The 26,112-nt window shown below is 47.5% G+C and overlaps 1 protein-coding gene across 8 annotated transcripts in view; it reads right to left on the bottom strand.

Annotated features, from left to right (window-relative positions):
- CPPED1 (calcineurin like phosphoesterase domain containing 1) overlaps positions 1-18,826 on the bottom strand; it is a 137,547-nt gene extending 118,721 nt beyond the window's left edge. For 4 of the 8 annotated variants that reach the window (XM_086375706.1, XM_086375713.1, XM_086375708.1 and 1 more), the window contains exon 1: positions 18,677-18,826. In XM_086375706.1, coding sequence (XP_086231832.1) covers positions 18,677-18,746 — 70 coding nt within the window. In that variant the 5' untranslated portion in view covers positions 18,747-18,826. Of the gene's footprint in view, positions 1-18,423; positions 18,623-18,676 lie in introns of those variants that run through there. The other 4 variants (XM_086375704.1, XM_086375712.1, XM_086375705.1 and 1 more) reach the window with 1 other exon arrangement.
- Between the last annotated feature and the right edge of the window lie 7,286 nt (positions 18,827-26,112).

The following is a 26,112-nucleotide window of genomic DNA, read 5'->3' as shown; positions in this document are numbered from 1 at the left end:
TACATCAAATTTTAAAATTGATTTAAAAATACTTCTTAAAGGATAAACACACCTTAGAGAGGAACCTGGTTAATCCATCAGACTTGATTCATCCATTGTATACAGAGTAACAATATTTGGCCAATTACAAATTTCTGCTAATAGACAGAGGCTGCCATAGAAGCAGTTTTTTTCAAAGTCAAGGGATAAAAATGATTCTGGGTGGTATTAAAGCATGGTCAGAAAAGGCCTGCAAGTCTCCTTTGAGCATTATTAAGTGCAAAGAGACTCTACACAAAGAATCTTAAACACCTTTTAAAATTCACACAATTCCCTGCCAAGAATCCTTCCTTCCTATGAGATTCTGTTTATGTGCCAGTATCCTGACTGAAAGACAGGGATTCAAAATGCAGTCCTTCTTTACATTTTGCACATCAGTATCACGAACTAAATGTCTTCTTGGATTTGTCTCTGCCAATATAGTTCCTCTCGTTTTTATTACACTTTTGGGGCATATTTGTCAATTGTTAATGAAAGCTGTCCTTTTAATATACATACCAAGAACTAGAAATTTTATTGATCTTTTCATTCTTACCAGTTAATCAATTAGTAACCATAATAAACGCACCCCCAAAAGCAAATGAATCATCCAACTAGGAAAAGGCCTACAGGAATCAGTCATGTCACTAATACCTGATACTCTAATAATTTATGTTTTCATGGTGTGTTAAACCTGCTATTTTATAGGCAACCCCAAATAATTCAAGATGGAATACAATGACAGATAGCTTTCTAAATTTACTTTCTTTTTTTCCGTTTGTTTATCTGGCTGCTCTTAGTGGTGGCATGCAGAGTCTTTTATTTGTGACCTGTGAACTCTCAGTTCCAGCATCTGGGATCTAGTTCTCTGACCAGGGATTGAATCCAGGCCCCCTGCACTGGGAGTGTGGAGTCTTAGCCTCTGGGCCACCAGGGAAGTCCCCTGAATTTTCTTTTTATAAATGAAAGTCTCCTATTCTAAATGTAGTGTGACTTTTGGAAGACAGAGTTAAAATCACAAGACAGTGGTTAAAACATCTGAGAGCTTGGACTTCCCTGGTGGGCCAGTGGTTGAGAATCTGTCTGCCAAGGCAGGGGTCACAGTTTCCATCCCTGGTTAAGGGAAGATCCCACACACGGCAGAGCAACTAAGCCTGTGCGCTGCAACGAGAGAAGCCACCGCAAAGCGGGGCCCACACGCCGCCTCTGCAGAGTCGCCCCCACAAGCTGCAACTAGAGAAAAGCCCTCGCAGCAGTGAAGACCCAGCATGGTCAAAAATGAAAAATTATAAAAAAAGAAAAAGTCTGAGAGTGGGCGGTCTGATTCACAAGGTTCCTATCAGTATAACACATCACTGCATTATCAGAATATTTAAGAATTCAATGCTGTGACTCCTGTTAACTGATTCAAAATAATACATAAATTGGGACTACAGGGGCCACATCTCTCCACTGGACTAGAAAGAGAATTAACTCAGCATTACTGACAGTGCCGCCCCTGCAGGTCAGGGCTTCATCCTTCCCACCTAGGGGACAGCTCCACCACGACAGCTCCATGCAGGACTCCCTGCTCTGCGCCACCTCAGCCGGTCACCACCACCAGACTCTTCCTAAAATGCTCACCCTGATCACCACACTCCCTCGCTAAAGGGCCACCGCCTTCCAATCTCCATGAGAAACGGTCCGCGTTTGCTTTCCCTTTCCAGCATACTGTCAGCACGCGTCGCACGGTTCCTGGCAGGCGGGAGGCATTCAGTAAACATTTGGTGAAAGGATAAATGAAGATGTCAGTGGATCCTCGCTCCTGCTGGCACCTGGAGCTAAAACATTGCCTGAAACTCTTCCAGCTGCACTGATTACTGTTCCCATTAGACCAGCAGCTCTAAACCAGGGATGATTTCCATCCATCACACTGGGAGGGGGATGGTGCTTCTGGCATCCAGTGGACAGTGGCCAGGGATGGTGCTGAACATCCCACATTTCAAGGGCAGCCCCACAAAAAGAAGGATCCAGCCCATGTCAAGGCTGAGACCGAAGAGCCCTGCACAAGACATGCCAAAGGCTCCCACCATGTGGATCTGTATCAGCTCCTCGAACGCAGTGCCTTCCTGCCCCTTCCTCCAGGGGCTGCGCTCCTTTCTACCAGCTCTTCCTGCTGGGATGCCATCTGTCCTTCTGGGCCCAGCTCATACGCTGCCTCCCCTCCCTTGCAAGTGGATGTAGCTCCGCCTGCTCCCCTCGTTCAGCCAGTCTGTTCTGAGGACAGGTGCCCCACAAGTCACCTGGATTCAATGGTGGACAAGGCTGCAGGTCCCATTCCTAAAGACTTTACAGAATGGTGGCGAGACAGACAAGGAACAGCTCAGCTACCAAGCTCATCACACACTGTGCTCCTCGGTACTGCAGAAGCAGGGTGAACATGCATGGAGTAACTGGTGGGTGGGAGAGCTCTGCAGTGAACGCAGCAGCGAGACAACACAGAAGATGAGATCTGAGGATGAGACAGTCAGGTGGGGGGCAGGGGGATGCACCCCAGGCACAGCACACAGCGAACACCAGACCCTGTGGGGCAAATGTGAATACAGGGCAGAAGATAAGACCCATCACACCCAGACATATGGGCTTGTGGAAAGGCTTCAAGACCTTGGACCACTTTGGGATCTCCCAAAGCCCTAACCTGGTCCCAGTACAGCCCAGACTCAGAGGCTTGAGTGCCAGAATTATATCCCATTTTCCCCCTTTACCAACTCTGTGACATGATGCAAGTACCTAACCTCTCAGGGCCTCAGTTTCCTTATCGGTAAAGTAAGAATAGGGCTTCCCAGGTGGCTCAGTGGTAAAGAATTCACCTGCCGTGCAGGAGACACAGGTTCGATCCCTGATTCAGGAAGATCCCCTAGAGAACTAAATGGCAACCCACTTGAGTGTTCTTGCCTGGAGAATCCCCATGGACAGAGGAGCGTGGCAGGTTACAGTCCACGGGGTCGCAAAGAGTCGGACACAGCTTAGCAACTGAACAACAACAAAGAAAGAGTAACTCATGTACTTTATAAGCGTTGCTGAGTTACGGAGTTAATATACGTGAAGCACGCAGACTTGGCACACTGTAAGTCGTCAAGTAAGAGCTTCTATAACCATGATTGTTACTCATGGTAACTCCTACCTCTGTCCTAGCAGACTCCTCAAAATCTTACCCATTTCTTTGTTCCCCAGAGCACATAGCAGGGCTCAGAAAATATCTGATGGTGTGCATGTGTATGTGTGCACACGTGCACACGTGTGCACATGCTTTTGTCTTAATATCTTTTCCATCGCATACTGTGGATACTGCTTTGGTTATAAAATGGCAAACATGGGTAGCTGTATAGCTGCCTGGAAGCTTTTTGGCTAAAGAGCAAGTGCCAACGAAATGAAATTTTTGTAGCTCCTCACAGAAGCGATCGGCACTGTGAATCACAATCTAAATGTCTTCAGTGATACCTCTCATCTCCCCTGGGACTAATCTCATTTTAGTGGTTAAACACACACACACACACACACACACAACAGTAGCAAAATAATCTTCACCACTCTGGGACTCTTTCTGGTTTAACAAACCAAATGTCCCAACAGGAAGACTGCCAGAACCTGATGCCGCAGTTAACAGCGTCTTTCATTAGCGGCGGCCTGGGCCTGGCGGGTGGGGTGGGGGCGCTGAGGACGGGGGTGACAGCTAAGCGGTGTGGGGTTTTACTTTAGGGTGGGGAAAAGGTTCTAAAATTGGCTGTGGGGATAGTGGTGCATCTCTGTGCATAGACTAAAAGCCACCAAATTGTTCGCTTTGAAAGGGGAGAACTGTGTTTTTAAAAAGCAATGTCCTTCAGGACCCTCTCCTCCCCCAAAATAATTGAGACAGCGAAACCCAGAGTCTCTGAATTACGTTTCCTAAGTACCAAAGTGAATTTACCCAACCTCTTTTCTTGGCCTCCACATGTCCAAAGGTAGCTTTAGAGATACACAAAAGACTCTGAGTCACAGCTTGGCTGCCACACTTGCCATGTGGGGACGAGGGGCCTGCCAGCATCTTTATCTGCAGCCCTTCAGAGAAGTAAGAAGGCAGTCGGGCCAGGAGGGCTCAGCCAGGCGGCTCTCAGCATCAGTGCACTTGGCCGATGTTGTTCTAGACAATGACTAAGTTGGGGTGGGGGCGGGGACATTTTCCAAACCCCTGTCAATTTTCAGAAGCAGAACTCCACTCAGGGCCCGGCTGTGTTGGGTGGAGGTTTGCTGTGACTTTTCTGCGCCATTCTCCGTGATTCGTTGCCAAGACAGCCAGTGACTGCTGGCCTGGGCAGCACTTCAGGAAGAACTGGAAGCAGGCACTTGCTCTGGGCAGAGGCAGTCCCGCACAGAGGCTGGGTAAATGGGGGCCCTGGATGGAAGAGATGGCCACCTTTCCCTGAGACAGATGCAGCTCTACAGGGCAGGGGCCCCTGCCTGGAAACAAGCACCACCCCCAGCGGATGCCTCTGAGTAAGGCACCAACCACCCAGGGGTGCATGGTTTGCAAGGGTCCTGTTGACTGGCTCAATATCTGGGTTCCTGCTGGTTTTGTCCAGAGAAAACATGGTGTGTATAAGTGGTGGGTTAGTGGATACATATACCTGATCAGGCAGCGTTATATTCATTTTCATTTGTTTATTCACATAATGAAAGGCCACTGAAGGTCCACGGCTGCCAGACCCCCTCCTAGGCCCGGGCTTCCTGCCCTCCCAGGAATTTATCATCTAGGGCAGGAAAGGACATCAAAGTCACAGGAGTACAGACACAATTCTATTCACTGATGCAAAGAGCTGACTGGCTGAAGGCAGGAGGAGAAGGGGACGACAGAGGATGAGATGGTTGGATGGCATCACTGACTCAGTGGACAAGAGTTTGAGCAAACTCCGTGAGATGCTGAAGGCCAGGGAAGCCTGGCGTGCTGCGGTCCATGGGGTAGCAAAGAGTCAGACACAGCTGAGTAACTGAACAATTATCATAAAAGAATGGGTGACGGTGAATGGCAGGTGACCTAACTCAGAACGGGAGAACCAGCCCAGGCCTGAAGAATGAAGAAGCAGTGAAGAGGGAGACAGAGACAAACCTCGACCAGGCCTGACAGAACTGGGTTTTGTTTCAAAGATCTGACTCTGGGTGCTCTTCAGGAAACAGACTGGAAGCAGAGAGATGGATGGACCCCAGGTGTGCCCGGAGGGCTACGGACGCTGGGACACGGAGAGGGGTAGAAGCAGAGGTAGAACAGTGACTCCTGGGCTGCCGGTGGGACAGAGCAGCTGGGGGAGCCTGAGAAGGAGCGGGTTGGGGGCTGGGGTCGGGGGACATAAATGAGGTGCCCCATCCTGCTCTGCTGGGTTCCGGTGGCGAGCCAGAGGGCTGGGAGCCAGAAGAGCTGCATGCTCCTCTGAACGCTCCTGCTTACCAGCCCTGGACCTGAGATGAGCAAGTGCCACGGTGCCCCATACAGATCCACACACGACGCACTCGCCACCCAGGCTGCTCCTTAACTCAGATCCGGACACCACCTGGCCTCTGTCTTCCAGCTGAGGACCTGCAGCAATAGCTCCACGAGGAGTGTTCTTTTTCTTTAAACAAGGAGACATGGGGGAGTCTGGACATTCTTTTGCTCATTTCCTGGGGGTCTGATGCCACTCCAAAATCACTGCAGATGGTGACTGCAGCCATGAAATTAACAGACGCTTGCTCTTTGGAAGAAAAGTTATGACCAACCTAGATGGCATTATTAAAAAACACAGACATTACTTTGCCAACAAAGGTCCGTCTAGTCAAGGCTACGGTTTTTCCAGGAGTCATGTATGGATGTGAGAGTTGGACCATAAAGAAGGCTGAGCACCAAAGAACTGATGCTTTTGTGGTGTTTAAGACAACTCTTGAGGGTCCCTTGGACTGCAAGGAGATCCAACCAGTCCAACCTAAAGAAAATCAGTCCTGAATGTTCATTGGAAGGACTGATGCTGAAGCTGAAACTCCAATCCTTTGGCCACCTGATGTGAAGAACTGACTCATTTGAAAAGACCCTGATGCTGGGAAAGATAGAGGGCAGGAGGAGAAGGGGATGACAGAGGGTGAGATGGCATCCTCTCATCCAGTTGGATGGCATCGCCAACTCAATGGACATGAATTTGAGTAAACTCTGGGAGTTGGTGATGGACAGGGAGGCCTGGTGTGCTGCAGTCCGTGCAGTTGCAAAGAGTCGGACATGACTGAGCAACTGAACTGAACTGACGTCACAACATATGTGGTCCTGAGAGTGGCTGGCAGCCGGCCTGGGGCTTCTGCAGTCTCCACTTGCCCTGGCCCCACATTACTGCCCCTTGCTAGTTGGAGGGTTTGACAAAGTTAAAAATCACATACTACACGAATATAAAAAGTCGTCGCTGAGTCCTCTACTTGAAGAACACACTCCCTTAACAGACATCCACTAGGCCAACGTGAAGGTGTCACCAATACTCTCCGTGCCCCTGCAAAGGCTCTGATCGTGGCCCAGGGCGAGCTGGTGGCCTCTCCATGCTCTGCAGAGCTCTGCCCTGACCCTCATGGAGTTGCCCTCAGATCTGTTCATGCCTGCACTCATTTTTATACTGTCTAATTAAAATCAGAGAAATATGAATGTAAAAAACGTTGCTTCTGATAAAGCAAAGATGGCTGCTTTGGGAAGACTCAATAAAAGCAAGCTGGTAAAAAATAAAATACAATTGAATTAGGTACTGGGGAGGCAAGTGTAAAAGATCTGATGAGTATAAACTTAAAAGAATCCTTCACTCAGAATACTTGCTAAGTGATTTTTAACTGACTACTCCACTGAGGAAAAACCCAAACTGGAAAAGATTCCTTATGAGTGTGGTTTACACAAGAAAGGCTCCCTTGCAGGCCCATCCATAAATCCAAACTATTAACATAAGATATGACCTTGGCCTGACCTCAAAAGACTGGTAAATGAATGTATATTTATAATTAGAGTTTACATTAAAATGAAATGTCAAAAATGTGTAATTCTTTAAAGATTCCCCTCTTTAGCTAATTCTTTCTGTTTGTTGACAAACTACCAGGCTTCTACTGTAATAAAAAAAAAAAAAAAGGAAATTTCTAATTAGACCCTTACTTCATACCAATACATAAAAATTTACTCAATATGGAACCAGACCTAGACGTAACAGCATAAATTATAATACTCTCAAAACACAAGAGTAAAAATCTTCACAATTTGGGTTTAAGTAAAGATTTCTTGGGCGTCCCTGGAGGCTCACACAGTAAAGAGTCTGTCTGCAATGCAGGAGATCTGGGGTTCGATCCCCGGGTCAGGAAGATCCCCTGGAGAAGGGAATGGCTACCCACCCCAGTATTCTTGCCCGGAGAATTCCATGGACAGAGGAGCCTTGAGGGGGGGGCAGTGCACGGGCTACAGTTCTAAGATATTGCATCAAAAGGACAAGTTCTAGTCAAGGCTATGATTTTTCCTGTGGTCATGTATGGATATGAGAGTTGGACTGTGAAGAAGGCTGAGCACCGAAGAATTGATGCTTTTGAACTGTGGTGTTGGAGAAGACTCTTGAGAGTCCCTTGGACTGCAAGGAGATCCAACCAGTCCATTCTGAAGGAGATCAGCCCTGGGATTTCTTTGGAAGGAATGATGCTAAAGCTGAAACTCCAGTACTTTGGCCACCTCATGCGAAGAGTTGACTCATTGGAAAAGTCTCTGATACTGGGAGGGATTGGGGGCAGGAGGAGAAGGGGACGACAGAGGATGAGATGGCTGGATGGCATCACTGACTCGATGGACATGAGTCTGGATGAACTCCAGGAGTTGGTGATGGACAGGGAGGCCTGGCGTGCTGCGATTCATGGGGTTGCAAAGAGTCAGACACGACTGAGTGACTGAACTGAACTGAACTGGGACTTCAGAATTAAAAACTCGGGTGCTACAAATGACATCATCAAGAAAGTGAAAAAAACAAGCCACAGAATGGGAGAAAAAATGTGCAAATCATACAGTCGACAAGCAACTTGCATGCAGAACATACAGAGTCTACGACCATACCACCCTGAACATGCCCGATCTCGTCAGAACATAGAGAGAACGCTAACAAATTTAATAATAGAAACAGAAATAACCCCATTTGAAAAGCAGGCAAAGGATCTGAACAGATAGTTCTTCAAAGATTACAAACAGCCAATAAGATGTGAAAAGATATCCAACAGCATTAGCCATTAGGAAAATGCAAATCAAAACCGCAGTGAGATTTCACTTCACATCCGTGTGCTGGGTTCTAAGTAAATGGACAGACAGTCTCCAGTACGGATGAGGGTATGGAGAAATCTGAACCACATGCACTGCTGCTAGGAATGGAAATGGTCAGCTGCTTTGGAAAACACCTTGGTGGTTCCTCAAAATGCTAAACACAGCTACTTACGTACGTGTGTGCTCAGCCACTTCAGCCATGTCCAACTCTGTGACCCTGTGAACTGTAGCCCGCCAGGCTCCTCTGTCCATGGGATTCTCTAGGCAAGAATACTGGAGTGGGGTGCCATGCCCTCCTCCAGGGGATCTTCCCAACCCAGGGATCAAACCCATATCTCTTCCACTGGCACGCAGATTCTTTACCACTTAGCCACCAGGGAAGACCCAAAATGAAACATATGTCCCTACAAAAAGAAATCTATGTGCATGTTCGTGACAGCTTTCTTCATGATAGCCAGTGTCCAAATGGGAGAATGTGTCCAAAAAATTATCCAAATGTTCACCAATGGGTGAGTGGACAAACCAAATGTGGTAATCCATACACTGGAATATCCTTCAGTAGAAAGGGACAAAGTGCTGATACAAACTGCAACATGGGTGAATCCTAAAAAGATTATGTTAAGGGAAAGAAGCCAGTCACAAAAGACCACAGATGATACATTTATATGAAATGTCCAGAAAAGGCAAAGTTACAGAGGTAAATTAGTAGCTGACTGCGCTGGGAATGGAAACATAAAGAGACTGAAAATGGACACAAAGTATCCTTTCTGGGGAGAGGAGGAGGTTCTAAAACTGTGATGCTGTGCCACGCCACAAAATGTATTAAAAACCAGTAAAACTGAAAATGAGTGAATGTTATGGTACCTCAACAGAGTCATTTAAAAACAGAAAAGCAAAGAAACAAGGCATTCAGAAACAAAAGTTCATTTGTCTTTTGGAAATGTTCTAATCGGAACTTTTTATGCACTGATTTTTACAGACAATGAAAGTGAGGAGGGAAGATATCCAAACTCCTATTTTAGTCACAGGAACCCTTCTTAAATAGGGAACTGGCCTGGCCTACATGGATGGCATAATTCAAGGTATTCATTTTGTTTTCTTCATTGATAGGTTAGAATTTTTTACATAATGTTTTTGATCCTGTTCAGACCTGAACCAACATTTCCAGTTTGATTGTTTCTACAGAATTCCTTAGGTGAGACCTGAGGAAGTAAGTTTATTCTTTAGGAATTTCATTTATTGTCTTAAAGTGAAAGGGTTTCCAGGAGGGACCAAGAAATATTCAGAATTAGTGAACACAGTTGGTGCCTCTGAAACAGCTGTGGAGGCTTAAAATGTCCAGGGAAATCATCTTTTTAGGTCAACCACTGATGATCCCTGTACTCCGAGGGGGGAAATAACCGGCGATAAAATGAACTCGAAAAACTGATTGGGACCTAAAAACAAATACAGGTAATTTTGAAGGCATGTTTTAATCTTGGTATTTCTCCCTTTGAGAATTTCTTCAAAACAGGTGTTGTAAATTTTTCAGAAAGACCATTATTTGCTAGGAGAAAGTAGTCTTAATTAGGATACATGTCAAGGAAATATAATTATCAATTTGCCTAATTAAAATGAATATTTGAACATGCCTGAGGATTGTGAGCCTTCTCAGGTGAGACACGTACAACTTACTTTCTATAAACATCTGTTGACGGAGCCAAGCAGATTGTGTTAGCAGGAAATGGGTGACTGAGCCACGCTTAACAGGCAACAGAACTGCTTGCGAATACTGTTCCTCAAAAATCACCAGGAGGAAGTCTTAAAGTGCTTGCCATTGACTGTCTGTGTCCTCCCCAAACCCCTACACTGAAATCTAACCCCAAGTGTGATGATATTTGGAGACGGGGACTCTGGGAGGTGATTAAGCCGTGAGGGCTCAGTACTAGGATTACCCGAGGACTTCCTGGTGGTCCAGTGGTTGAGAACCCACCTGCCAATGCAGGGGACATGGGTTCGACCCCTGGTCCAGGAAGATTCCATATGCCACAGGGGCAACTGAAGCCCGTGCACCGCAACCACTGAAGCCCAGTGCCGGGAGCCCATGCTTCTCAACGAAGCCCGTTGACAGCAACTCGAGAGTAGCCCCTGCTTGATGCCACTAGAGAAAAGACTTCACAGCAGCAAAGACCCGGCGCAACCAAAAGAAAGAAAGAAAATTTTTTAAGAGAGAGACCCGAGAGCTCACTCCCCACTTCCTCCACGCGAGGACCCAGCAGGAGGACAGCCATCTACTGTAATGACGGTTACACATCATTATACAGTACACATACAGTACATAAAGTGCACAACTCCAGGAGTGACTGTAATGCCAACTGTGGGCTCCGGCTGCTCACGTGGGGTCACTGCGTGTTCCTCCAGTGTAACGAACATACCACTCTGGTGGGGGGATGCTGATGATGGGAGAGGCTATCATGTGTGGGGGTGGGGTGGGCTATATGGGAAATTTCTGTACTTTCCTCCAACTTTGCTAGGAACATGTAACTGAGCTAAAAAATTAAGTCTTTAAAAAAAAGAAGAAGACCCATCTATGAATCAGGAAGAAGGTTCTCACCAGACACTGAGTCTGCAGGTTTCTTGACCTTGGATGGTCCTTTGACCAGCCTCCAGGACGTGAGCAATGCATTTCTGTTGTTTTTAAGGCAGCCAGCCTATGGTGTTTTGTCATAGCAGCCCCAGCTGGCTAAGAGAGCACGCCTTCATTTACTTGACAAGCTTCACTTGAGAAATAAACTGTTTAATTCTGGAGGGGGCTTCCCATAGGGAGCATGAGGGTTATCAGGGCTGTGATTTTAGGCACAGTTACTGGAGTTCACCAAAACCTCCTTGACAGGCAATGTGTATTTTGGCAAGAGACCGAAAAAGCCAGTTCCTTTCCTTTCTCTTCCAAGCCTGCCCTTGGGGCAACTCCACCAGCTCATCCCCTGCCCACAGAGCCTGAACTGGCAATGGACCCTCCACGGGCATGGCCCAAAGTCACCAGCAATGCTAACAGGGACCTGGGACCCAGGGAAGGCAGTGACGGCGGGAGAGGCCGCCTGGGGGTGGACTAGGTGCTCAACATGCAGTGAACTGAACCCACAAGACTAGGAGTTTTAAGCCTGGCCCTCCAAAACCGGGGTTTTCCCCAGTGGCTCAGAGGTAAAGAATCTGCCTGCACTGCAGAAGACATGGGTTTGACCCCTGAGTCAGGAAGATCCCTGGAGAAGGGCATGGCAACCCACTCCAGTATTTTTGCCAAGAGAATCCCATGGACAGAGGAGCCTGGAGGGCTGCAGTTCACAGTCAGATGTGACTGAGTGACTGAGCACACGGGCATGCTCCAAAGCCAGGCCTTTAGAAGCCCTGGGCTATATGGGATCTCCATCCGTGGGCTCCTCTATCCATGGGATTCTCTTGGCAAGAATACTGGAGTGGGTTGCCATGCCCTTCTCCAGGGGATCTTCCTGACTCAGGGATCGAACCTGCATCTCCTGTGATGCAGGCAGATTCTTTACCTCTGAGCCACCAGGGAAACCCCTGGTTTTGGAGGGCCAGGCTTAAAACCCCTAGTCTTGTGGATTCACTTCACTGCATGTTGAGCACGTAGTCCAACCGCAGGCTGCCTCTCCCGCCGTCACTGCCTTCCCTGGGTCCCAGACCCCTGTACACACATACTATGCAGGCCCGCTGGGCTGCTCAACTGGCAGGGAAGACCAAGTGCAGGCCCCACTCCTAGAAGTCCAAGGTCACTTCCCTCCTCCTAGCTCATCAGTTTATCTTCTAAATCTCTCTCCATCCGCACATCTCTGCAATTTTTTCCCGGTGTATGCTTCTCTGGTCCTACGGCAGTCCTGGGGCAGCTCCAGTGAGCTGGGAAGCTTCATACCTCAGCACCCCTGTAATCTCCACTGGAAGCCCCCTACCACCTCCACATGTACCTCCAGCGACTGAGAATCAACAAGTTCAAAGTGAACAATGTGTGCCTTGGAAATGTTGCCTCAGGACAAGTTGCTGAGCTCCAGCTTCCAATTTGACTGCACCCCAAGTTCCTCTAAAGCAGAAGCTCTGTTGCTACCACTGCAGCCAGACTGTTCTTTCCAATGGGAACGGCATTACCTCATACATGCAGCTTAAAAGCCCTTGGTGTGATGGGCTTCCCTGGTGGTATTAGTGGTAAAGAACCCGCCTGCCATTGCAGGAGATGTAAGAGACTCGGGTTCGAACCTTGGATGGGGAAGATCCCTGGACAAGAAAATGGCAACCCATTCAACCCACTCCAGTACTCTTGCCTAGAAAATCCCATGGACACAGGAGCCTGGGCGGCTATAGTCTACAGGGGTCGCAAGAGTCAACACGACTTAGTGACTGAATAACAACAACCATAAGATAAAAACAAAACTCCTCAATGACCTCCTTTCCCACAAGCCAGTCTCATTTCACGCCGCCCTGCTCCACACTCAGGAGTTTCCTTCTTTCAACCTTCCCTTTCCGGTCCCACCAGGTCAGACTTCCATTTGAACTCTAGTCCACAGTGGCCTTCCTGCCCTTCAGAACCCAGGTCCCTCCCACTCACCCTTCAACCAGGGGCCAACACATCCTTCCCCAGGGAAGCCTCCCTCAGGGCCTTGTTCAGGTCCCCTCCCTTCCCTGACATCTGCCAAGGCTGCTATTTATGCTGGTTCATGTGACCGGCAGGTTAGTATCGGGCTCTCCAAGTAGCTACAGGTGGACTGTGTGGGCTGTGTTAGCCATTCAGTCGTGTCTGACTTTTTGTGACCCCATGGACTGTAGCCCTCCAGGCTTCTCTGTCCATGGAACTCTCCAGGCAAGAATACTGGAGTGGGTTGCCATTCCCAACTAGTTTCACTCATCAATAATACAATTGCTGGGACAAGGGAGGTGCTTACTACATTTGATGAGTAGGCAAATGGATGAGCCAACAGAAAAATGGATGGACAGACAGATGAAATGATGGACATATGACAGACAGACTGGTGAATGGATGGTCTGGGAGATAGGTGGAGGGACAGAAAAGAGAGAGAGGTAGGGAGAGAGAGGAGGAGGAAGAGATGGTCAAAGAGAACATTTGTTCCCAGGGCCAAGCCCTCTTCTGAGCCCTCAATCCCATCTTTTCCCATCTCCTCAAATACTGCTCTCCAACCAGTGAACCTACCTTTTGCATTTTTTCAACCCCAGATCCATCTCAGACCAGTCACGTGACCTTGGACAAGTTGCCCAGCCTTTCTGAGATTGACTTTTTCCCCACTATAGAAAGAAGAGAACCATAATAGCTAGTTCAACAGGACTGTTTTGAAGATTACATGAGATAGTCCACAGGCTTCCCTTGTGGCTCAGCTGGTAAAGAATCTGCCTGCAATGCAGGAGACCTGGGTTTGATCCCTAGGTTGGGAAGATCCCCTGGAGAAGGGAAGGGCTACCACTCCAGTATTCTGGCCTGGAGAATTCCATGGATTGAACAGCCAGTTATGGGGTGGGGTCACAAACAGCTGGACAGGACTGAGCGACTTTCACTTTTTTTCACTTGAGACCATCCACACACAGCACAGAATACAGTGCCTGGCAAGCCATAAACAGCTGACAGATGTTAGATGCTCCTATTGTTCTTACCATCTTTACTACTGCTGCAAACCCTTCAGCCTCCAGCAGCCTTGCTCCTTCCTCAAGCTTCTAGTGTCCTACGTCAACCTTGCATCACCAAAGGGCTCCAAGCAGAATCCTATGCTTGCTGACTGCACGTCCTCACTCTCTGCCATTCCTCAAGCACCATGCCCCCGGGCTTCCCTCTACAACTCTACTGAAACTGTCCTCCCAAAGGTGACAGAACAATCAAACCTGCTCAGCTACCACTCACCTAGACGTCTGCAGCATCTGAGCCTGTGCACACCCTGCCTGAGCCCCCCTCCCCAGCTTTGGTAGCAAGGCCGGTTCCTCGGTCTATCTTCCAAAGTTCCTGGTTGCTTCCTGCTCTGAGACCTTCAGTGTGTCTTTTCCTGTTTCTTATCCCCTGCTGCTGCTGCTAAGTCACTTCAGTCGTGTCTGACTCTGTGTGACCCCATAGACGGCAGCCCACCAGGCTCTCCCATCCCTGGGATTCTCCAGGCGAGAACACTGGAGTGGGTTGCCATTTCCTTCTCCAATGCATGAAAGTGAAAAGTGAAAGTGAAGTCGTTCAGTCATGTCCGACCCTCAGCAACCCCATGGACTGCAGTCCACCAGGCTCCTCTGTCCATGGGATTTTCCAGGCAGGAGTACTGGAGTGGGGTGCCATTGTCTTATCCCCTAAACATAGGCATATCCTAAGGTTACACACACATGTGCACACACCATCCACTGCTCCACACTTTTCCCCTGAGCGATGTCACTGACTCCTACAGCCATACCATCTACTTGCCTCTCCGGGGATGGCAGCACTCACACCTCCACCCCCAGCCATACACTGCGTCCTCCAGGTTGCCCCAGATTTCCTGACGGCACTTCGAAGCCACCACTTCCCAATCAATCCCATCCTACCTGACCCTCCTCCTTGCTCCCCGATTTATGTTAAAAGTCTCACCAACACGCAGGACCAACGCTTAAAATCCCAACTCCCACTGCAGTGGCCTATTTTTTGTGCCATAGCTTTGTGCTTACATTATGCGTCCTTGCCTTCCCCTTGCTTTTTTCTACTCTCCACAAGATATCAGAGAATGCAGTAGGACTGCAATAAATACTTCCTGAACTGAAAAGAGACAGGGCAGAGTCACAGGGAACTCTCATAGTCTGCTAGTGGGAATGTAAGTTGCTGCAAGTATTCTGGAAGGCGATGTGACACGGTCTAGTAAAGCTGGAAAGATCATATCCTGCAACCCAGAACTTTGCTCTCCTGGGTGGACGCCTTGGAGAAATTTTCCTGTGTGTCCAAAAGACTTGTACCAGAATGCTCCTAACAACTGTTACCAATGGTGAAAAACAGAAAGAACTGAATGTCCATCATATCAGGATCCTTGCAGGAAATAGATGGCATGTTCAAATTATGACAATTAAAGGAGCATTTAAAGGGAGATTATTTGGGATGAGTTGAGTGTAGAACATCAAAGGATGGTTTAGTAGTCCAACACAGAAAAGCACAACTCCATCTGAAAGGAGGGAGGAAGTGGTTACCCAAATCTGAAATGAGAGTTCCAGCAGAAAGGCCATGTTGAGAGAAGCAGCGAATTTCAGGGAAGGAGTACAGCCAGGGAAAAAGGAGTGTGAAAAACCTGGCTTAAAACTCAACATTCAAAACACTAAGATCATAGCATCAGGTCCCATCACTTCATGGCAAATAGATAGGGAAACAATGGAAACAGTGAGAGACTTTATTTCGGGGGGCTCCAAAATCACTGTAGATGGTGACTGCAGCCATGAAATTAAAAGACACTTGTTCCTTGGAATAAAAGCTATGCCCAACTGAGACAGCATATTAAAAATCAGAGACACTACTTTACTGACAAAGGTCTGTCTAGTCAAAGCTGTGGTTTTTCTAGTAGTCATGTGTGGATGTGAGAGTTGGACCATAAAGAAAGCTGAGTGCCAAAGAATTGATGCTTTTGAACTGTGGTGTTGTAGAAGACTCCTGACAGTCCCTTTGACTGCAAGGAGATCCAACCAGTCCATCCTAAAGGAAATCAGTCCTGAATATTCATTGGAAGGACTGATGCTGAAGCTGAAGCTCCAATCCTTTGGCTACCTGATACAAAGAGCCAACTCGTTGGAAAAGACCCTGATGGTGGGAAAGACTGAAGGCAGGAGAAGAAGTGGACGACAGAGGATGAGATGGTTGGATGGCATCACTGACTCGAACGACATGAGTTTGAGCAAGCTCCGGGAGTTGGTGATGGACAGGGAAGCCTGGTGTGCTGAGTCCACGGGGTCGCAAAGAGTCAGACATGACTGAGGGACTGAACTGTAGAGCCAGCCAGAGGCAGCTCCACAGAGAAGTCAGGGGAATAAACACTTTAGCTTTCCCATTCCTCTGGTCTCCAAATGGGACTCCCCATTGTCTCAACCCAACAGAAGGCCTAAGGGCAAGGAGCCCATGGATGAAGCCCATGGAGATCAACCTTCTAGAGTGGTGGGGAAGGGAGGGTATAGATTTGGAAAGCAAAGGGAAGATCCTCAGAATATCTAGCAACAGAATGTATCAAGTACTGATCTATGCTTTTATAATGGAGTACTGCCCAGCAATAAAATGAGCAATGAACTGTGGAAAATTCTTAGAGCTACTTATACCAACATGGATAAATCTCAAAAACCTCACACTGGATTGAAACAGAGAAGGAACCTGCGGGGTCCTCCAGAAAACAAAAGCCTTTCCGTGTCCCTCATTTCTTGTTTGAAGAAAAGGCTTTAGTCTCCTAGACCTTTCCTGAGTTCCCAAGAACAGATTCAAGGGGTTAATAATGAGGGACTTGAGGGAATGCAAAAACGAAGGGAAAACAGTCAAGAAACAACAGTGACGGGATAAAACAGAGTCCCAGTCCCTCCATAACAATCTGATTCAGTCTTTTGAGTTCTGCAGCCCTCCCCACCCCCGAGGTGGAGGATGATAACTAACATGGTGAAACCCCCAGACTGATCAGAACTAGAGGCTGAGGCTTGAGATTCCTGAAGCCCTACCCTGTTCTGGTTTCACCAGAAACCAACCAGAAGAAAGGTGTTCACCGTGCAGCTGTCTCCCCAACTGTTTCCTTTAAATACTCTTCCCTGAGGGACTTCCCGAGCAGTCCGGTGGTTAAGACTCCCCCTTACAATGCAGGGGGTGTGGGTTCAATCCCTGGTCAGGGAGCTGAGATCCCACGTGCCTCGTAGCCAAAAAATCATCCACATTAAAAAAAAAAAAAAAAAAAACCTTAAAAAAAGAACCAAAACCTCTTCCCTGAAAACCAGAGGGACCTGGAGTCTTTTGAGCATGAGTCACCTGCTCTCCTAGCTTGGCCCTGCAATAAATCCTCTGCTCCAAACTCTGATATTTTGGTTTGTTTGGTTTCACTGTGAGTTGCACACATGAACTTGGGTTCAAAAAACGATGAAAAAGGCACATTAAAACAATATTTAGAGAACAGGCACTATAACAGGTTGTATTTTAAAATCCACCTCAACCAGATCTCTGGCCCCATATGCTCTTCTAGAACCCTGCCTCCTTTCCCACCCTCCCACCAACGGTTGCAGAAGATAAAAGAACAAAACTTTAGACCAGAGAGTTATAGGAAAAAAACCTACTTCAATAACGGTGACCAAGGGAAAGTCTTTCTGAGAAAGTGATCAAACTTTAATTCAGGTGCGAAGGTTTGAGAAAGAGCCAGACACATCAGCCAGCTATTAGCCAGGCCCTACAGAGAGAAAGGACTTGGCCTTTTAAAATAGTTCAAGAAGCCCAGTGAAGCAGAATTGAGCAAGAAGAATGGCGAGCGTGAAGTAATACAGGTGAGCACAAGCCGGATTGTACAGGGCATCTGGGGTGACTTCTCCGGGGTGACAAAAACCCGCGAGTTCATGGGAAGGAAGGTGACTCCACGCAGCAAAACCCGCAGGGAGGAGCAAGGAACGGGGAGCAGTGGTTCCTCTTGGGCCTCCGGAGTGAACATTCACTCAGCACTTAGCCTGTGTCAGGAACGGGGTTACAAAAATTCTTTGAACCTTCTAACTCTCTTCTGTGAGGTAAGCATTAACAAACCCATTCTCACAGCGAGGCGAATTAGCTAACTCCGAAGTCCAAGCACGTAACTCAAACACAACTCTTGACTGCCTCCCTGCTCTCTTAGCTCTGAAGGCACTGCTAACATTTGGGTGAATGACTCATATTGTAGAAGATAACCGTGATTACGGAGTGCAAATCTACATCAAGGTCAACAACCATAATAAAAAATAACCGCATCGCACGTGCACCCAGCGCTTATCCCGTGCCACATAGAACCTCGTTGCATTATTCCCGCCTCACAGATGAGGAAACTGAGGCGAACACTCCCTGAGCCACGTATCCAAGGCAGGACTTAGAAATCAAGTGTAACTGCACAGCCCGCGATATCAACTATGTCTTGCTGCCTCACTTTTATCTTCTCTCCGAGAACCTCGGTCAAGGCCAACGAAATTCCATGACTGTCGGACCCCCAGCCCAGGAACGCCTCTCTCACAGGAGCCCCTGGAAGCCCCACGTGCGGGAGGTGCGGTTGCTATTGCGATCCCCAGCCCCCGGGGTGCAGCCCCCACTGGGGTCCGGCTGGAGGTGCACATCCCAACCTAACGTTCCCCTCGCCGAATGTTCCGCAGCCCTGAAACCACCCACTCCCCAGCAGGAAGTACCTGAGGAAAAGGCGTCCAGGGTCCTGCCCCGCGCTCTGTGGAAAACACCCCCCGCCTCTGCAGCCGACATGGCTAGCGAGTATTTTGGCCTCAACTGAGTCTGCTGCGTAGCAAGGAGCTATGAGACTCTTAACTGCCCAAGCGCCGGGTGGGGCCTGCCCGGCTGGGGGCTGCGCCCTCTGCTTGGGGCGGGGCGGGGCCGGCGGGCGCGCAGGACTCGGTCGCTCGGGGCGCCACTAGTGCTGTCTGAGCGGGGCGGAAGCGTGAGCGGCCCCTGTGGAATCGACTGGGGCTCCTGGCGAGTGGAGGCCACTTGCCAGTCGCCTGCGTGGGCAGACGGAGTGAATTTGGCCTCAGGCATGTGGGCAGACCTTCGCTAAAGGTGGGGGCTCCAGGTTTAACAACTAAAGCTGAGCCCCCGTCTCCCGCATTCCAGGCGGGTTCTTTACCCTCTGAGCCACCAGAGAATCCCAAGATTGCCACCAGGGAATCCCAAGATTACAGGACACTCGGTTAAATTGGAATTTCAGATAAGCAATGAATGATAAGTATGTTGTATGTAATTTGCAAGATGCTGGTACTAAAATGTTTGTAGTTGTTTATCTGAAACAGCAATTTAAATGGGGACTTGTATTGTATCTGGTCCAAAGGACCCAGCCCTGTCCTTGGGGGATAAGACAGTACCTTCCACCAGCCACCTGCTGTGATTGCTGACATTTCATTCTGAAGCAGCTTCAGTTTTGCTTGTCATCAGCACCATCACCATCATTCCGTTTGAAACCAAATCCCCCTAAAATTGAGTTCTTTTACCAAATCGTGATTAATCTCACTATTAAAAATTTTATTCTCTTTCTGTCCAGCCCTAGTTCCCGTCAGGATTGAGGACTATCAAAGAATAGGGGAGATTGAAACCAACCAGGACTGGGGCCTTCCAGGGTAGAAAAGCCCTGCCATGTCCCCTTGTTTATTTGTAGGGAAAAAAAGGCTTTAGCCTCTGAGGCCTCTGTTGAGTTCCAAAGAGCAGGCTCAAGCAGTTAATGATTAAGACAGCAGAGTCACCAGATTCTGTAGGAATGTAGATAAACAATCTGATGTATATGAAGACACCCCCAGCCCCAACTCAGGTGGAAGGTGCTGACCACAGGCACAAGACTCCAGACTGGTTGGAACCAGAAGGTTAAAATTTCAGAAACATCACCCTGTTACCCCACCAACCAATCAAAAGAAAGTCTATATAAGCATTCTAGACACTCTTGCCTAACACTATCTTTTAAAAACCCTTGCTAGAAGGCCATCAGTTTATTTGTGTCTTTTGAGCATGAGCTGCTACCCCCTACAAATAAACTCTACTTTGCTGCAAACACCCAATGTCAGAGTTTCGCTTTCTGCACCATGGACACAGGAGTCCTTGCTTGGTGACACATTACTGTCATCACCCCTCATTAAGCATGTGGGATTGTTAAGCACTTTGCACCAGCTCACTTAATCCACACAAAAACCTCAGGGGATGGTGCTGTCGTTCGCTGCATTTATCAGAAGAGGAAACTGATGCCCAGAGAGATGAAATGGTGTGCACAAGTGACACACACCCAGGAAAGTAGTGAAACAGCCGCCCACCTGTACCAGTATCTGTCCAGCGGAAAAAAATCATTAAAATGAACTACTAAGCCAGGTTTGTCAAACCTGCTAAAAATACAAGTTCCAGACTGGAGTTGCTGTACCTGAAATTCAGCCTCTGTACCACATCACCAAATTGTGTCTTGGAGACAAAGTTTGGAGTAAAGTAGAAAAAAAGAGCTTTATTGCTTTGCTGGGCAAACAGGGCCACAGTGGGCTAATGTCCTCTAATGTGTGTCAAGACCTGGAAGGGGTAGTGAGAAGTTTTATAGGAATGGTTCAAAGAGGAGGGTGTGATCAGCTCACGAATATTCTTCTGATGGTGGGGAGGCAACTTGAAGTCAGCATGGTCAACCTCCTGGTTCCTACTGGTCTGGGGTCTACGTGCTTGTGGGCAACATGCAGTTAACATATCCCACCGGGTAGGGATTTCAGTATCTGCAAAACAACTCAAGGATATTGCTATGTGCATCTCTTGAGGGGGAGCCAGGACCCTGCCCCAAGGCTGCACTACTGTTTCTTGACTGCTCCTTCCTTGTCTCTGCATCCATCCCACCTCCCAGCCCCCTCACTGATTAGCAACTGTTTGGACTTGCCCACTGGAACTCAACATTCCAAAAACTAAGATCATGGCATCCAGTCCCATCACTTTATGGCAAATAGATGGACAAACAGTGGCTGACATTATTTTTCTGGGTTCCAGAATCACCGCAGGTGGTGACTACAGCCATGAAATTAAAAGACGCTTGCTCCTTGGAAGAAAACCTATGACAAACCTAGACAACATATTAAAAAGCAGAGACATAACTATGCCAACAAAGGTCCATCGAGTCAAAGCTATGGTTTTTCCAATAGTCATGTAGGGATGTGAGAGTTGGACTATAAAGAAAGCTGAGCACTGAAGAATTGATGCTTTTGAACTGTGGTGTTGGAAAAGACTCTTGAGACTCCCTTGGACTGCAAGGAGATCCAACCAGTCCATCCTAAAGGAAATCAGTCCTGAATATTCATTGGAAGGATTGATGCTGAAGCTGAAGCTCCAATACTTTGGCCATCTAATGCAAAGAACTGACTCACTGGAAAAGACCCTGATGGTGGGAAAGATGGAAGGCGGGAGAAGAAGGGGATGACAGAGGATGAGATGGTTGGATGGCGTCACCAACTCAATGGACATGAGTTTGAGTAATCTCCGGCAGTTGGTGATGGACAGGCAAGCTTGGCATGCTGCAGTCCATGGGGTCTCAAAGAGTTGGACACAACTGAGTGAACTGAACTGAACTGGAATTCAGCAAAGGTCATGCAGGCTTGAATGAAGCCTATTTCCTGTAACCAAGAAATGGGGGACACAGAAAGACTTTTGTGGACTTCCCTGGTAGTCCAACGGTTAAGAAAATCTGCCAGCCAATACAGGGGACACAGTTTTGGTCCCTGGCATAGGAAGATTCCACATGCCACAGGACAGCTGGGCTCATGAGCCACAACTACTGAAGCCAACATGCTCTATAGCCCACACGTTGCAACTAGAGAAAGCTTGTGGGCAGCAACAAAGACCCAGTGCAGCCAAAAATAGATAAATTAAAAAAAAAATTTTAAGAGAGGCTTTTATTTCCAGGAACCCCCAGGGGCTGAGTGACACAGCTCAGTTTCACTACTGAGTCTAAATCTCCAGAAAAAGGGACTGCTTCTAATTCCCTAGGAGTTCTTATGATATGACAGATTGGAAATTCTTTTAACTAGCTACCTACATCTGAAGCATTGTTTGGGTAGCTAAAATGACCAGGGCAACTGCTCCCTAGTCTTGGACAAGAGGTAGTAAATGATAGCAGTTAAGAATATTAGTGCTGAGGAGTTCTAGAGTCAGACTCGCTGGTTGTGCTGTCGTCGCTGAGTTGTGTCCTATTCTTTGTGATCCCATGGACTCTAGCCCACCAGGCTCCTCTGTCCATGGGATTCTCCAGGCAACAATACTGAAGTGGGTTGCCATGCCTTCCTCCAGGGGATCTTCTCAGCCCAGGGATCGAACCCAGGTCTCCCACATTGCTGGCGGGTTCTTTATAGTCTGAGCTACCAGGGAAGTCCAAGAATACTGGAGTGGGTAGCCTATCCCTTCTCCAAGGGATCTTCCTCACCCAGGAATCAAACCAGGGTCTCTTGCATTGCAGGCAGATTCTTTACCAGCTGAGCTACCAGGGAAGCCCACTTGCTGGTTGTATAAGCTTGCAAATTACTTAGTTTCTACATGCCTCAATTTCACTAAAGTGAAAGTGTTAGTCACTCAGTTGTGTCAAACTCTTTGCAACCCCATGGACTGTAGCCCACCAGGCTCCTCTGCCCATGGAATTTTCCAGTCAAGAACACTGAAGGAGTTGCCATTTCCTTGTCCAGAGGATATTCCTGATCCAGGGATTGAACCCTGGTTTCCCACATTGCATGTAGACTCTTTACCATCTGACCCACCAGGGAAGCCCTCTGTCAAGCAAAAACAATTGTAGTGAGAAACGGAGTTCAGTTCAGTTCAGTCACTCAGTTGTGTCTGACTTTTTGCAACCCCACGGACTGAAGCATGTCGGGCTTCCCTGCCCATTACCAGCTTCCAGAGCTTGCTCACATTCATGTCCATTGAGTCAGTGATGCCATCCAACCATCTCATCTTCTGTCATCCCCTTCTCCTCCTGCCTTCAATCTTTCCCAGCATCAGGGTCTTCTCCAGTGAGTCAGTTCTTCTCATCAGGTGGCCAAAGTATTGGAGCTTCAGCTTCAGCATCAGTCCTTCCAATGAACATCAGGACTGATTTCCTTTAGGGTGCAGTGGTTTGATCTCCTGTAATACAAGGGACTCTCAAGAGTCTTCTCCAACACCATAGTGCAAAAGCATCAATTCTTCAGCGCTCAAACTTCTTTATAGTCCAGCTCTCACATCCATACGTGACTACTGGAAAAACCATAGAGAGATGGACTATTTCCTGCCGTATCAGTAAATGAGGATGTCACAGTCATCAGGGATTGCAGCCCTCCAATGTGAGTTCTGAAGGAGATCAGCCCTGGATTTCTTTGGAAGGAATGATGCTAAAGCTGAAACTCCAGTACTTTGGCCACCTCATGCAAAGAGTTGACTCATTGGAAAAGACTCTGATGCTGGGAGGGATTGGGGGCAGGAGGAGAAGGGGACAACAGAGGATGAGATGGCTGGATGGCATCACTGACTCGATGGATGTGAGTCTGGGTGAACTCCGGGAGTTGGTGTTGGACAGGAAGGCCTGGCGTGCTGCGATTCATGGGGTCACAAAGAGTTGGACACGACTGAGCGACTGAACTGAACTGAACTGAAGGGCACTCAGGAAAGAAAAGAATACCTGTGAACCAGCAGCCATCAGGACCACAGCCACCCAATACAGTGAGCCCCAGGGGCGCTCAGGATGTGAAAAAACACAGGATACTGGCCCCAGGGTACCTGAGATACATATGAGAGAAATGATTTCAGTGAGCCCCAGACTCTTACATCTTCCCATATGTAGAAAAGTATTAAATTCCTTAACTTGGGATATCTGGCTTCCTTTAATTAACAATAATCTTTTGATGTTCAGACTGCCAGACGTTTGTTGTAAAACTTCTGTATAACCCGGCTCCTCCCTTTGCCTCCTCGGAGCATCTCTCAGGGTCACTTGAGATGCTGTCTCTCGGGCTGGAAGTCCTAAAAATTCCCACTGACTAAAACGTAACTCTCAACTTTTAGGTTGTGGCTAATTTTTAAGTCGACAGTACTATCTTGCTCATAGAGCTGCTTGGAGGCTTAAATGAGTTGGTACATCCAAGTGCTTAAAACAAAAATGGTACAGATGAACTTATTTTCAAAAGAGAAATAGAATCACAGAAGTAGAAAGCAAACTTATGTTTTCCCCTCAAGGTGGGGAGGGAGGTGGGATGAGCTGGGAGACTGGGACTGACGTTTCGAGTCCATGGACTGTAGCCTGCCATGGAATTCTCCAGGCAAAAATACTGGAGTGGGTTGCCATGCCCTCCTCCAGGAAATCCACTCAACCCAGGGATCAAAACCAGGTCTTGTACATTGCAGGCAGATTTTTTACCACTGAGCCACCAGGGAAGCCTCATATACACACTACTATATATAAACTAGGTAACTAATGAGATCTATTACTAGTGTATAGCACAGGGAACTCTACTCAATGATCTGTAGAGAACTACATGGGAAGGAAATCTGAAAATGATTTCCCTGGTGGTCCTGTGACCAAGACTCCGAGCTTCCAGTGCAAGTGGCTGAGGTTCAGTCCCTGGCTGGAGAACTATATTCCACATGCTATGTCAAGAGGATTATGCATGCTCAGTGAAGACTGAATATCCTGAGTGCCACAACTAACACCCAGTACAGCCAAATACATAAAAATAAATTAAAAAAAAATTTTTAAGGCATGAAATAAATACAGATACACACACATATATTTTAAAATAAAATTAAAAGTGGATATATGTACAACTTTAGAGTTCGTTGTAAATCAATGTTACTCCAAAAAATAAATAGGTGAAGTGTACTGGGAGGAAAAGTGCTTAAAACAATTGGTCTAATAGCAAGTGGGAAGTACTGAATGAATATTGGCCACTGTTATTGTAATCATTATTGATCACTTATATACCTGGAAAAAAAAGTGAAAGTGTTAGTAGCTCAGTCATGTTTGATTCTTTGCAACCCCATGAACTATAGTCTGCCACGCTTCTCTGTCCATGGGATTCTCTAGGCAAGAATGAATACTGGAGTGGATAGCCATTCCCTTCTCCAGGGGGTCTTCCTGACCCAGGGGTTGAATCTGAGTCTCTTGCACTGCAAGCAGATTCTTTACCATCTGAGCCCCCAGGGAAACCCTATTCACTGCCTATGGCCTGGTCCAGCAGAAAATTCTTGGGAAATGTTGGAGGAATGAATTGATACATGAGGATCAAGAATCCTAACAAAGGCCTCAAGCCCCTGGGAGATGCAACCCTAGCCTACTTCTCACCCACTAATTGTGAGGCCACTAATTTCAGTTCCTTAAATATGCAAATCCATTCCCCTCTTTGCCTCTGTGGTTCCTCCTGTTTACAGTGTATCTGCCCATTCAAATATCAAGGCCTCTGCTTAAATCACACTTGACCACAGTGAAGCCTTACCCTACACACTTGTACACACTCTTCAAATTTTTAAAATGTTTTTAGTCATGTCTCATGGCCTGTAGCGGGATCTCAGTTCCAACCAGTACCTCGGCAGTGGAAGCTTAGAGTCTTAACAACTGGACCACCTGGTTATCCCTCATTGTTTTTAATAGCACTCTGCTCATGACCTTCATAGCCCTTTGCACAGTTGGTTATCGTGTGCTTACACATGGTTGATGTGTAACTATAGATGTAACTATTGATTTAATGTTGTCTCTCCCAGTTCAAATATAAGGTCTATGAGGGCAGTTACTTTGCCCTGCCCACCAAGAGGGTACATAAACTCAAATGGCTGTTGCATGATAAATAAGTGGATGATGACTGTCTTGGTAGGATAACCCTGTGTAGAGCTTGGGCAGTGATGGTGAGTAACTTCAGAGCTGCATGGGTGCCACTTACTGAGAGCTCCAGCTGCAACTACAGCTTGTCTTCCACTCCGATCAGCAACCTCTGAGCCGCACTGCCGGCCACATCCTCCCCTGACCACTGTGCTTCCACTCTCCCCTGACTGTACTCCTTTAGCTCAGATGCTTTTGTTTTCAGTTGCCTGGAAGGCAAGAGAGGCAGACAGGCAGCATAAGAGCAGATTCCTGGACAGCAGGCTGACCTGTTCAGTC

Source organism: Bos grunniens, chromosome 25, assembly GCF_055505025.1.
Source record: "Bos grunniens cultivar Pamir isolate PY7600 chromosome 25, Bosgru_T2T1.0, whole genome shotgun sequence".
NCBI classification, from domain to species: domain Eukaryota; kingdom Metazoa; phylum Chordata; class Mammalia; order Artiodactyla; family Bovidae; genus Bos; species Bos grunniens.
The sequence above is the reverse complement of the archived record's forward strand: the minus strand, read 5'-3'. Positions and strand labels throughout refer to the sequence as shown.